This window comes from Enhydra lutris, unplaced genomic scaffold, assembly GCF_002288905.1.
Source record: "Enhydra lutris kenyoni isolate GAN:26980312 unplaced genomic scaffold, ASM228890v2 scaffoldscaffold68, whole genome shotgun sequence".
In the NCBI taxonomy this organism is placed as follows: Eukaryota; Metazoa; Chordata; class Mammalia; order Carnivora; family Mustelidae; genus Enhydra; species Enhydra lutris.
The window spans coordinates 4761293-4775467 of record NW_019154152.1 but is presented as its reverse complement, the minus strand read 5'-3'; the positions used below and the strand labels follow the sequence as shown (position 1 = coordinate 4775467).

The window sequence follows — 14175 nt, the reverse complement described above, 5'->3', positions numbered from 1 at the left end:
TAGTGACGGTAATCGCAAAACTTTGTGAATATATTAAAAACTATTGAATTGTACACTTTAAAATGCAAATTTTATGGTATGTGAATTATGTTTCAATAAAAAAAATGTCTAGGGTTGCCTGGGTGGCTCAGTCAGTTAAGTGTCTCCCTTTGGCTCTGGTCATGATCCGGGAGTCTTGGGAATGAGCCCTGCAGGAGGCTCCCTGGTCTGCGGGAAGTCTGCTTCTCCCTCTCCCTCTGCTCTACCCACTGCCTGTGAACTTTCTCTCTCTCTCTCAGATTCTGAGATTGAGCTTTACCTTGGGGTCTGCACTGGGTGTGGAGCCTGCTTAAGATTCTCTTCCTCCCTCTCCTTCCGCTCTCTACCCTCCCCCCAAATTAAAAAAACAATCAGCAGAATTGTGTCTGTTATTAAAATATAGAATGTACTGGGAAATATTCAGAATGTACTGGGAAATATTCAGAAATCTGAAAATTGCCTTTTCAGTGCTAGAATTTGTGTGGGGCGGGTCAGTGGATAGGGAAACATGGTTTCATGTCTCAAAGTGCGGTACCCTAATACTGTATTTTGTTCTCCTTGGTGTAACTTTAATTAAATACCTTGAATTTTAAGCTTTAAAATGTTTTTTTCCTTTAGTATTTAGGTGTTTTAAAGTTTTATAATTGGGGGAGCAAATATAGCAGTATTTAAAAAGTTCAAAATTAGCTATGAAGTTTGGAGAAAAACTTATTCAAAATGAATGAGGATATGATGAAACAGTAAGTTCTTGTTTATTATTGCTTAGCCACCTGGAGTGGAATTTTGCCAGTCCTTCAATCCAAATAAAGCAGCCAAGGTTTCCATGGTGTGGGTTTAAATTGAAAAAGATTAGTGCCTTGTTTTGAAACTTGGTTGAAAAAGTGCCAATAGTGACTGGAGAATGTTAACATAAAGTTTAGAGATTCTAAATGGTTATGCAAAAGAAATAGAAAATAATTTGTAATTTGATTAAATTTGCAAGATGTGATACACATATCTGTGTCATACATATACATAAACATATATGTAAATATATATATATATACATATCACACACTATCTCATTTGATCCTCATGTTAATCCTGTAATGCATAACTGGAATTCTTACTCCCATTTAACTCAGGAGGAAGCTGAGCGTAAGGTTGCCTAACTAATAAGGGTTAGAGAGATTTTAAACCTAAGCCATTTAATTTCTAGATCAGTGTTCTTTTAACTGTACTGTTGAGGGATTAATTACTTCCTTTAAGAATTATTGTTTTGGGGCGCCTGGGTGGCTCAGTGGGTTAAAGCCTCTGCCTTCGGCTCAGGTCATGATCTCAGGATCCTGGGATCAAGCCCCGCATCGGGCTCTCTGCTCAGCGGGGAGCCTGCTTCCTCCTCTCTCTCTGCCTGCTTCTCTGCCTACTTGTGATCTCTGTCTGTCAAATAAATAAAATTAAAAAAAAAAAAAAGAATTATTGTTTTTCCAATTATGGGGTATATAGGGGAAGGGGGAGAGGCTTAAAAGCTATTCTGACAAATCTCAAACTCTGTCAGCCTCTAGTTCTCTTAGGTTTTTTTCTCAAAAGTTTTAACATGAGTCTTTTCTCTTAATTAGTATCTGGTGTTCTTCAGTGTTCATTCTCATCACGTTTTCCCCAGGTGGTTTTAGAGGTTTTTTGCCTTTGCCTAGGTTAATTATTCTGAAGGGGCTGGGACTGAGAGATAAAGTATGTTGAAATTCACTTTCTAAAAACTAATTTTTCCAATTGATTTCTGTATTTGCTTTCAGAGATAATCATATACCTGTTGTTCTTCATGATGATAGGATTCATTTTCAGCTTTCCTGAGACATCAAATGATTAATATGCCTGTGTTCTTGTATCAAATATTTTGCCTTCCCCGAGGGTTAACTTTTATTTTTTTGCTTTTTTGTTAAATTTCTTCTTTAGTAAAGAATGGGATTCTGTGAATATTTAGGAAGAATGTTTTTGTGAGCCTCCCCTCTCTTTTTTTGCAAAGAGACGTTATACCTGGATTATCTGACAGTAAATAATTGAAGAAAGCAATATATTTGTTACCTTTTTACTACTGAGCCCCAATAGATTACATCAAAAGGTAATTCCGCTTCAGCGTATTTATGTGGCAATCTAATTCTCTTATGAGATTTAATAACTTGTTAGGCTTTTGGGTCTGAATCATTTTCAGTTCTTTTTCCTGATTCCACATTTTAAGGGTTGTTCTGAGCTATTTATGACTAAAACTAATAGTAATCTGTTAGCAAGATGCCTAGTCTCATTGGGGAATTTGCTGCTTTCCTAGAAGAATCCTTTTCTTTTTTGCTTTTGGCTTTTTGGAAACATACATACACATGGAAGAAAAGCAAAAAGAAACGTTTTGGTTTAATATAATGTCCTTTCTCGAAAGGCTAGTAGCATCTGCATTCTGTTTCCTAGGCTGACATACCAAATGCTTGCTGTTCATGTCAGTTCTAGTTCTTCCATAAAATGAGGTTTCAGATTTCTGTTGCTTGAATCCGTATATCATCAGCAATCAAAATATCTTCAAATGGGTGCCTAACAACTGTCATTTAGTAGGAAGTCCTACTGCTCTCAGCTACCCAAAACCATGTTTTTGTACAGTTCTTTTTATTTATTAGCCTGTGTTATTTTTTCTTTCATTGTTGCTTAAGAGTTATGTAGTATTATTTTGGCATAATGTCCAAGTCAGACTCTATATTTTCATCACATTTGTGAAGTTATACAGCGCTAAGGACTTTTTTTTTTTTTTTTTTAATTTTAATTTTTTGAGAGGGAGAAGCATGTGTTTGAGGTGGGGAGGTGGTTGGAGAGGGACAGAGAGAGAGGGAAGGAGAGAATCTTAAACAGGCTCCATGCCCAGCACAGAGCCTGATGGGTGAGGCCTGATCTCATGATGCTGAGATCATGACCTGAGCGGAAATCAAGAGTTGGACATTTAATTGACTGAGCCACCCAGGTGGTGCCAGCACTAAAAATTTCTGGTGAAAAAAGAGGTTAAATGCTGAAAATTGTGGATAACTTTATGCCACTGAGTACTGTGGCCAGCAATGTAAGAGTGACATGGTTTAAAGAAATACTGTTTTTTAAAATAAAAGCCTTATTTAAAGTGTATAATTCAGTGGTTCTTGGTATAACCACTTCTTTTTTAAGATTTTATTTATTTGTCAGAGAGAGAGTGAGCATACAACAGGGGGAGTGACAGGCAGAGGGAGAGGCAGGCCTCCCGCCAAACAATGAGTCTGATGTGGGACTTGATCCCAGGACCCCGGGATCATGACCTGAGCCAAAGGCAGACGTTTCACTGACTGAGCCACTCAGGCATCCTAGGGACTTTAAAACAAAAAACAGTTATTTGTGTATTTTAGGGAGAAAGCACGAGTGTGAGCAGGGGGAGGGAGAGAGGTAGACAGGTAGACTCCTGCCGAGTGGGGAGCTTGACATGGCTCAATCCCAGGACTCTGAGATCAAATGGCCTGAGCTGAAGCCAAGAGTCTGATGCTTAACATACTGAGCCATCTAGTGTAGTGTAGTGTAGTGTAGTGTAGTGTAGTCATCTACATCTGTATGGTGCAGACATCACCATAGTCAATTTTAGAAAATTTTAGAATATTTTCTTTACCTTCCTTCAAAAAAACTGTATCCATTAGGACTCACTCTCTCCTTCCCCACACTCCTAAGAAACCACTAATCTATTTTCTATTTCTATAGATTTGCCTATTCTGGACTCATAAATATGAGGCCTTTTGTGTCTGCCTTCTTTCATTTGGCATGTCTTCAAAATTCATCTACATTGTAGCATGTAATGGTACCTCAGAGAGATAGAGAGAGAGTCTTAAGCCGACTCCCTGCAGATGGAGCTCAATCTTATGACCTGAGCTGAAATCAAGGATCAAGAGCTTCCCTATGACCTTGCAATTGCCTACTGGGTATTTACCCCAAAGATACAGATGTAGTGAAAAGAAGGGCAATCTGTACCCCAATGTTCATAGCAGCAATGGCCACAGTCACCAAACTGTGGAAAGAACCAAGATGCCCTTCAATGAACAGATGGATAAAGAAGATATGGTCCATATATACAATGGAATATTACGCCTCCATCAGAAAGGATGAATACCCAACTTTTATATCAACGTGGACGGGACTGGAGGAGATTATGCTGAGTGAAATGAGTCAAGCAGAGAGAGTCAATTATCATATGGTTTCACTTAACTTCTGGAGCATAAGGAATAACACAGAGGACATGGGGAGTTGGAGAGAAGGGTGTTGGGAGAAATCGGAGGGGGAGACGAGCCATGAGAGACTATGGACCCTGAGGAGCTAACTGAGGGTTTTGGAGGGGCGGGGCGTGGGAGGTTGGGTGAGCCTGGCTGTGGGTATTGTGGAGGGCACGTATTGCATGGAGTACTGGGTGTGGTGCATAAACAATGAATTCTTGAACACAGAAAAGAAACTTAAAAAAATTAAAAAAAAAAAAAATGGATGCTTAACTGACTGAACCACCCAGGCGCCCCTCTGCTAAATATTTTAAACAAGTGTTCTGATTAATTCTTTATATCAGCTCCATGGGTTAAGTACCATCATCACTACCATTTTAAAGACAAAGAAACTGGGCTTTGGGTTACATTACTTGCCTCAGGTCACCCAGCTTCTAAGTGGTATTCAATGACTATATGATAATTTTGTCCTGTGGCTTTGTAACTATGCCATTTTTGGTGGGCTTATATTTTATTTTTTTCCACTACTCTTATAAACAATAGTGACTATTCTAAGTAAATCATTATCTGACTCTGATTCTCTTTTTAGGATAGATTATTTGAAGTATAATTACTGATGGGAGAGTGTGAATACTTTTTTTTTTTAAGATTTTATTTATTTATTTGACAGAGAGAGAGAGATTACAAGTAGGCAGAGAGGCAGCAGAGAGAGAGGGGGATGCAGGCTCCCTGCTGAGAAGAGAGCCCAATGTGGGGCTTGATCCCAGGACCCTGGGATCATGACCCGAGCCAAAGGCAGAAGCTTTAACCCACTGAACCACCCAGGCTCTCCGGGAGAGTATGAATACTTTCTGAGAAAACAAATTCTACAATCAATTTCCAAAGCATCAAACTGGCCAATTTCCCTATCTTCTGAGGACTGTGTCTGTGCCACAGGAACTTTAGTCTTGAGCTGGTTTGGATGAAAATTCTAGTTTAGAGAACATGTGTGTTTAGTTTTGTAACTACTTTAAGTCCTTTAGTTAGAATTGAGGTCTATAAATAGCATTGCTATCTTGTATGGATTTTAGTGAGAAGGAAATATGTTGAAAATGAGAACAACTCTATACATTTCTTTCTAGGATATTATCTTCCATTTGGATACCTTGAAACCACTGGCAGCCGTTATCAGTTTTTTAAAAGATATGAGACTTTCGATTATGTGTGATGCAAACTGGGATTTTGGAGCAGTTTGTAATCTTAGATAAGATGGAGTATGGAATCATAGATTTCTTTTATAGTTAGAACAGACCTTGAAATCTTCTCAGTGTGTAGATTTATTTTAATCTAGCAAGCATTAAGTATTGAGCCCGTATCCTTCAATGGCTTGTGTTTTTTAGGTGAAGCCCAACATCCTTATCATGGCATGCAGGGCCTGTTTGATTTGGCCTCTGCTGCCTTCTCCAGCCTCCTTTTCTTCCTCTCCCCTTCTCATGCACTTCAGTGCAATTATGTTGGTCTTCTCTCTGTTCCTCATATTACCAAGACCCTTCCTGCCACAGAGCCTTCAGACATGTCACTTCCTCTGTTGTAAGGCTTCCTCCACCCTTAAAATGCATCTAATTCCTGTTCATCCTGTAGGTCTCAACTTGATTGTTACTTCCTCAGGGAGGTTTCTCCAGGTAGCACACTGCCCTTCCCAGAGCTAACTTGCTGTCTTATAAAGTGTTCTTACACTCTCCTGTGTTTTCCCTTTGTAGCATTTACCAGAGTTTTCATCATGTAGATGGTTAGGTTATTGCTGTATTGTTCGATACTGATACCCCTCCTCCTGGAGTGTAATTTCTGTGATGGGCAAGGACTGGTTCACCATTGGGCAACAATAGAGCCAATTAAAGTAATCTATTTTTTACTTTAATTTTGTGCAGAAGTTTTAAAAGTTTGATGTAGTCTTAGTTGTTTTTTTTTGCTTTTGTTGCCTTTGCTATAATTGTCATATCCAAGAAATCATTGCCCATTTCAGTGTCGTGAAGCTCTTCCCCTCTGTTTTCTTGTAGGAGTTTTCTAGTTTCAGGTCTTACATTTAGATTTTTACTCCATTTTGCATTAATTTTTGTATATGGTGTAAGATAAGGACCCATTTTATTCTGCTGCATATGGATACTTAGTTTTCCTAGCACCACTTGTTGAAGAGACTTTATTTTCCTCGTTGTATATTCTTGGCATCCTTGTTAAAGATCATTTGACTACATACATGAGAATTTATTTCTGGGCTCTGTTTTACTGGTCTATATGTCTCTCCTTATGCTAGTACCATACTATTTTGATTACTGTAGCTGTGATATATTTTGTATAAGTATAAGGTCTCCACTTTTGTTCTAAGTTCTTAAGATTATTTTGGCTATTCATGGTCCTTTGAGATTCTGTGTGAATTTCAGCATGATGTTTTCTGTTTCTGGAAAAAAAATGCCATTGGGATTTTGATAGGGATTACATTGAATCTGTAAATTGCTTTGGGTAGTGTGAACATTTTAGCAATAGCAAGTCTTCCAATCCATGAACATGGGAGGTCTTTCCATTTATTTATGTCACCCTTAATTTCTTTCAGTAACATTTTGTAGTTTTCAATGTACAAATCTTCTGCCTTCTTGGTTAAGTTTTTCCTAAGTATTGTATTCTTTTTGATACTATGCTAAATGGGATTTTTAAAATTTCTTTTTTAGATTGTTTATTGTTAGTGTCTAGAAACAGAACTGATTTTTAAGTGTTGATTTGTATCCTGCACCTTTGCCAGATTTGTTTATTAGTTCTCACAAGTTTTCTTTGTGGAATCTTTAGAGTTTTCTACATATAAGAAAGAGCACGTTATCTGCAAACAGGTAATTTTACTTCTTCCTTTCTAATTTGGATGCCCTTTCTTCCTCTCTTCCTTCATTCCTCCCTCCCTCCCTCTGTCTTGTTATGTCTTGTCTTTCCTTTTTCTTTTTTTCTTCTTTCTTCTTTCCCTTTTCTTTCCCTTCTTGCCTGCCTGACTGCCTGCCTAATTGCTCTGGCTAGGACTTTCAGTATTATGTTGAATACAAGTGGTGAGAGTGGGCATCCTTGCCTTGTTCCTGATCCTAGAGGAAAAACTTAGTTTTCCACTGTTGTGTATGATGTTAGCCATGGGCTTTTCATACATGATCTCATTTTGTACTTTTAAAAAATACGTAAATGCCTTTATTTAGTATGTTTTTATTCTTGAGCATGATTAAACTAAAGAATAGTGCATTAAATTTTAGAGAAAAGAATGAGCCAAACAGACAATTTATTAAAATTAAGTTATATGGTGGATTTGGATCAAAAAGCCACTATTTATTTCCTGGGAAAATTTATGGAGAATTTGCTTGGTTTCTGACGTCGTTGCAATCTGATTTTTACCCAAACTTCTTGGCTATCTTGAAGGTAACTAGTAAGCACTAAGTTGCAAAACCAGTGGTCTTTTCTCAAACAACTCCTTTTTAATCTCTGTAGTATTTGGCACTATTGATCAAACTTTAACTGTTTCCTCACTCAATTTTCATATCTTTGTGATTCTTCTACCACTTTGATTGTTCTTTCGGTCATCATAATTCCTCTTCCTCCTCTTGCTTCGTAAATGTCTATATGCCCTGAGGTTTTGTTTTTTGATCCCATCTCTTTTCTCGATTTACGTATTGTGTCATTGATCTCATTGACTATCATGGCTTCTGTTGTCAACAGCATACAGTTGATTCACAGATCTGCTTCTCCTCTTAGGCTACATTTCACTTTGTTTGTCTTTGGACACTTCCATCTAAATATCTTACCAGACCTTCAGGTTGAATATGCTCATAATTGAAAACTTTATCTTTCCTTCCATCCTGTGACTATTCCCTAAACTTGGTTGGTGTGATGTTTCTGCCATACCTTTGCTCATGCCACTTCCTTTTCTGTCTTTTGTAATACTTTCCCTTGCACTCTTCATATACTTCAAGGTCTGCCTCAAATATCATCTTTCTGCAAAGTAGTAATCAGGGCACCTGATGACCTGTTCTCATTCTCTGCTCTAAAACCCTTCAATTATTTCTTATTGTCTGTTTCTTAAAATTACAAAGCTGTTTGTGATTTGGTTTGTTTGCTTTTCTAGCCATAAGTCTAGCCACTCCCCCTCAGGAACCCTATAATTCATCAGATAATACACGTAGAATCACTTCTTATTCTTCAGGGTAAGGCTACATGCGTTAGTATACATGTGATTTCCACAAAGTTTTTTTAGGGGTGCAGGTGGATAGAATTGATGGTGGTGACCTGTGAAACAAGTCCTGTAGAGATGTCTTCTATCACATAGAGGTCCTCCATCTACTGAGTTTTGTAAGCAGTTTAGCATAGTGGAAAGATACAGAATTTGAGCTTTGATTTAAGCTCTAGTTTTTATATTTACCAACCATGTGAACTTGGTATGCAGTTTTTCTGAACTTTTGTTTCCTCAGATTTACAAGCCATGTGAACTTGGTAAAAGTACTCAATTTTTCTTAACCTCTACTTCCTGATATGTAAAATAGGGGCAATATTTGGCCTTACATGGTTACTATAAAGTTTAAGTCAGAAACTGCATATAAAATGCCAAACATACACACTAAAAGTCTTCATAAATGGTGTTAAAGAAAAAAAGAAAAGAAAAACAAGCTGAGGCAGCATCTACTGCTTTCCCTTCGTGAGATCAATTGTGTACAATTGGGGTGTGGGAAATGGTGCCAGACTGAGACAGGATACTGAAAACAGAGCATAAAGGATATCTTCGTACTCCTGGGGAACTGGTGTGCCCACCACAAATTCTAGGTAGAGATCAAGAGAAATTTCTCACTGCTGTCAGTTAGTGACTTCTTCCTTACGGTACACATAGCACTTTGTTTCTCTCTTTCCAAAAAGAAATGCTTTGTTCATATTGTCCTGCCACCCATTCTGCCTTCTCTAGTACATTTTCCTTATGGATATGGATTTTAAATGTAGATTGTAAGGGGCACTTGGGTGGCTCAGTCAGTTAAGTGTCTGATTCTTGATTTCTGTTCAGGTCCTGATCGGGTCCTGGGATTGAGATACAGCACAACTTCTCTATCCATTCATCTATCGATGAACATTTAGGTTTTTCCATGTCTTAGTTATTGTAAATAATGCTGCTAGGAACATGGGGATGCAGATATTTTTTTGAGTTAGCATTTTTGTTACCTTTGGATACATTCCCAGAAGTGGAATTGCTGGGTCATATGGCATTTTTAAAAATATTATTTTGAGGATCCTCCATTCTGTTTTCCATAGTGACTATAAACTGTTTGATATTTAATGATCCTTTAGGACTCTACTCTGTTGTCATGTCACTTTTTCTGCAAATCTTCCCCCAGTTCTTAAGATTAGATTAGTTTCTCAGTGTTCCCACAGAACCCTCTGCTTACCTCTATTATAGTACTTACCACACTATATTGTAATTGTCTTGACATTACTTGGAGACATGGGCTAGTATTATATTAATTATCTTTGCATTATCCCTAGCAAATAATAATTACTATCTAAATCTTATCTGTTGAATGAGTGAAAAACTAGTGCATTATACATGGTATTATATTAGAATTTGTCTGCTGCATATCTATTTTCCCTAATAAACTGAATATTTTATGAGCAGAGACCAGTTCTTAATCTTTACATCCTTAATTTATAGCATAGTACTTGGCTCATGGTAGATGCTGAGGGAATATCGAATGCATGATTGAATGACTGTATGGCAGGGCTGTCATTTTAGAATTTCAATTTAGAAATTCAAAATTTTTAGAATTAGAATAGAATTTAGAATTTCAATTAAAGCTTCCCTTTCCCCCAAAAAGAAATTGTCTTCTTTGATTGTACAGGTAGAGATGAGATATTTGCATATGGCTCATACTGAGTAATTGACATTCTCTACTCCTCTGTACCAGGGTTGGTAGTTTTATTTAGAAGAGAATGTGTACATGCGAAAAAATAACTATTCAACAAGCTAGTATTTTATGTGCCAAGTGAGTGATTTGGACAGGTAGATGTTACTTTACTGTCCCTCTAAATATAACATTCTTAATTGGGCTTTTGAAAGTGTGTTACACAAGCAAGTACTTAGAAAATGCTTATTGGTTAATTGGATTGGTTAAAATGGAAACCTGTATCTGTTCTACTTGGCTTATATCCTGCATATTTTGGAATATTTCCTCACTCATTGGAATTTTTTCACTGAAATTTTAACTCATTCTTTTTTAGGTCCAAGACAACTTTGACAAGATTGAATTCAATAGGATGTGTTGGACCCTTTGTGTCAAAAAGAACCTCACCAAGAGTCCCCTGCTCATTACAGAAGAAGATGCATTTAAAATATGGGTTATTTTCAACTTTTTATCTGAGGACAAGTATCCATTAATTATTGTGCCAGAAGAGGTAAGGTGTGCTCTGGGAGAGTCTTATGTGGTCATCATAGCACTTAATAGATCTAGCATGGAAGTATTGTGCTAATTCAGTGTAGATATAGAAGGAGATCCGGGACTAGTGTTTTTGGATCAGAGGCAAAACAGCCCGAGTCCAAAAAAGTCCAAAACTCAGTGATTTGGGGTCATGTCATATCCTGGAGATTTGCAGACAGGGTGGGACTTTTCCTCTCTAAATTGCTATAATTATGGATGACTCCGTCTTCCTATCCAGAGTCTTTCTTCAGTACAAGTTACAACATAATTTTCTGTCTACTTACATATTGGCAAAACCAGTATGGCATTTTAGGAGAGCAGGGCAAAATTGGCTGAGTGATGCTGTATGGAAAGCATAGACTCCACAGTGTTATTCTCAAGGCATTTTCGTGTGAGGAAATACTATCCTCATTTCAAAGTCCAGAATGGTGACTTTTTATTGTGCTTTCCAAAGTAAATGAAAAAGGGCATTTGCTTATTCTGTTTTGACTTACTTTCCCTGAGCTTCCAAAGTAAAAAAAAAAGACAGGAGGAGGGTTTCTGTGCTATCTTACTGCCTTAAAAATTTACATATGTAATGCATTCTTATTATAGTAGTAAGTATAGAAAAGACTAATTCACAGAATTACAATCAGCTGTAGTGCTCCCCTTAAAAGAAATCTGTCATTCCTTAACTTTTTTTTTTAAGATTTTTTATTTATTTGTTTGACAGAGATCACAAGTAGGCAGAGAGGTAGGCAGAGAGAGAGAGGTGGAAGCAGGCTTCCCGCTGAGCAGAGAGCCCAATGTGGGGCTCAATCCCAGGACCATGGGATCATGACCTGAGCCGAAGGCAGAGGCTTTAAACCATTGAGCCACTCAGGCGCCCCATTCCTTAACTTTTGACAAATTATTTCACCTCTTGAGTTCTAATTTACTCACCTATAAAATAGGGCTCATCACAGTGTTTAAGGGTTAGGAGGTTCTGCATTTAAAGGACTTGGCTCAGTACATGGCATGTAGGATGTACTCAGTAAATGCGTCAGCTGCTGGGACTACTGTTGTTGCATGTTTGCATACTAGGCTGCTTATTTCCTTAGGACAAATTTCCAGCAGTGGAATTCTGACTTCTAAAAAACACACTTTCAAGGTATTTGCTGAACAGGCAGTATTGCCTGTCAGAAAGTCTGTACCAATTTATACACCTACCAGCAGTGATTGAGGGGACCTCTTGTTACCCATCCTGTCAATTCAGAGTCTGTGATTTCTGTGATTCATATTTGTGTTAGGAAAATCTGTTTAAAAGTTCATACTGCAGTACTTTATTTAAAGTTAGCCAGCATTTCTTGACCGCCAACAATAAGCAAGGTGCCAAGAGGAATGCAGAGTGAAAAAGATTACTTCCTGCCTTCAAGGAATTTGTAGTCTGCTCAAAGAAAAAAGTAAGTCAAGTGTAATTCGAAGCAAAATAGGCTGCCTGTTATAAGAGAGGTGCAAAGGCCATGCAAATACAGAGAAGGGAAAGATTTATTTCCAGCGTGGGGAAGTAAGGAAGGAAAGCTTTGTAAGAGGCAATGTAATCGAATGGGCAAAAGTAGAGTCTTAAACTTTTTTTCCATAAAGGACCAGACAATAAGTATTTGAGGCTTTGTGCCCTTTTGGGCCATACTGTCTCTGTTGCAGCTACTTAAATCTGCTGTTATGGTAAGAAAGCAGCCATAGACCTTATGTTGCTGTGCTTTAGTAACACGGACTTTGAAATGTGAATTTGTGAATTTTACATAATATTCATGCATCATGAAACATTATTCTTTTTTTTTTTTTTTTTTTTCCCTCCAACCACTTGAAAATGCAGAAACTGTTCTTAGGTCTTGGATGTATACAGACATGCCATAAGCCAGGTTTGGCTGATGGACTAGAGTTGATCCGTGGCTATCATTTGCCGTTCCCTGGTTAAGGGCAGAGGTCTGCAGTCAGATTTCCTGGATGTGAATTGTAGCTCTATCACTGTTCACTAGCCATTTGACTTTGGGTGATATACATTGTTTGTTTTTGCTGTAGTTTCAGCTATAAAATAGGGTTAATGCTAGTATCTGTCTCCTACTGTTCTTGTGAAGATTGGACAAGGAGAATGCCTGGCCTTTGGAAAGTGGTCATTAAATGTTTGCTTTTATGTTTATGGCGAAAGTAGCACTTGTGCCGGGCCTTAAAAGATAGGAAGAATTTTGACTCATGGAGAAGAATTCTGGGTGGAAGAAACAGGGGGCAAGGTCATGTGAGTCAGGAAAGCAAAGAGCATGTTTTGAGGTGAGTGAGGTATTCCACTTGTCTGAAGAGCTAGTCAGGAAGCTTACTGAGAAACAGCTGGACGGACTGAGTGATGCCAGAAAGGATATTGGGTAGCTCACAGAGTGGTCATGATGGCTGAGAAACCAGGTTTGAATGCTATCAGTCTGGATCCATACTTGTCACTCCAGTGAGGAATCACAAGGAAAACGCTGCTGCCTCCAGAGGGTGGGGACTGTACTTGTGCTGTGGGACAGCTCTGGCCCTGCACACTTTTTGTGGCCCAGGACTCCAGTCTTCCTGCAGTTGTTCTTGCTACCAGAGAGAATTCTCTGTGCCCACTTTCCAGTTCAGTTGGGATAACACATTTGATTGGTATGGCCTGTGTCAGGTACCATGAGATAGCTGCAAAGCAGGCCTGTAAAAGATCCATTTGGATTTTTAGCTTCTATATTGGGTAGTAGGGAATTGCCTAGACATAAGAAGGGGATTAGATGCTAGGCAGTCAAAAAGAATGACACATGCCTTTTCTAACTGGAACATGATGGCTATGAAGAGGAGTGGTACTAGATGAGGCTAGGAAGAGTTCTAACTTTATCCTGTAGGCAGTGGGGAACTCTGAGCCACTGATGATTTTTAAACAAGAGAGTGACGAGTAAATAAATGAAATACGGAGAGAAAGGAGATGGGAAGTTGAGAGAAGGTAACTGATATTTGAGGACTGAAGTATGGTAATGTCAGTGGGAGTGGAAAAGGTCAGATGGGAGAGATTTGGAGGTGACAGGACGAAGTTCATAGTGCCTGGCTGTGTAGGACTATGGATAAATTTCAGGCCTTGACAATCAGAAGGTAATATAGTGTGGTTGTTTAAAGCATGATCTTTGAGGGGCGCCTGGGTGGCTCAGTGGGTTAAAGCCTCTGCCTTCAGCTCAGGTCATGATCCCAGGGTCCTGGGATTGAGCCCGCATTGGGCTCTCTGCTCAGCAGGAAGCCTGCTTCCTCCTCTCTCTCTGCCTGCTTCTCTGCCTATTTGTGATCTCCATCTGTCCAAAAAAAAAAAAAAAAAAATTTTAAAAAAAAAAAAAAAAAAAAAGCATGAGCTTTGAAATCAGATTGCCTGGTTTAAATCCCAGTTCTACCACTTTTTAACTATGTGACCTTGAAGAGATTACTTAAGCTCTTTGGGTTTCCCCATCTGTAAA

The 14175-nt window shown here is 38.4% G+C and overlaps 1 protein-coding gene across 2 annotated transcripts in view; it reads left to right on the top strand.

Annotated features, from left to right (window-relative positions):
- The window catches only part of LOC111159419 (switching B-cell complex subunit SWAP70), a 66557-nt gene that overhangs the window by 27721 nt on the left and 24661 nt on the right, over positions 1–14175 (top strand). Inside the window, exon 3 of one of the 2 annotated variants that reach the window (XM_022521867.1) lies at positions 10512–10685. The exons of the other annotated variant lie outside the window; for it this stretch is intronic. Coding sequence (XP_022377575.1) covers positions 10512–10685 — 174 coding nt within the window. The remainder of the gene's footprint in view (positions 1–10511; positions 10686–14175) is intronic. 2 annotated transcript variants of the gene reach the window in all.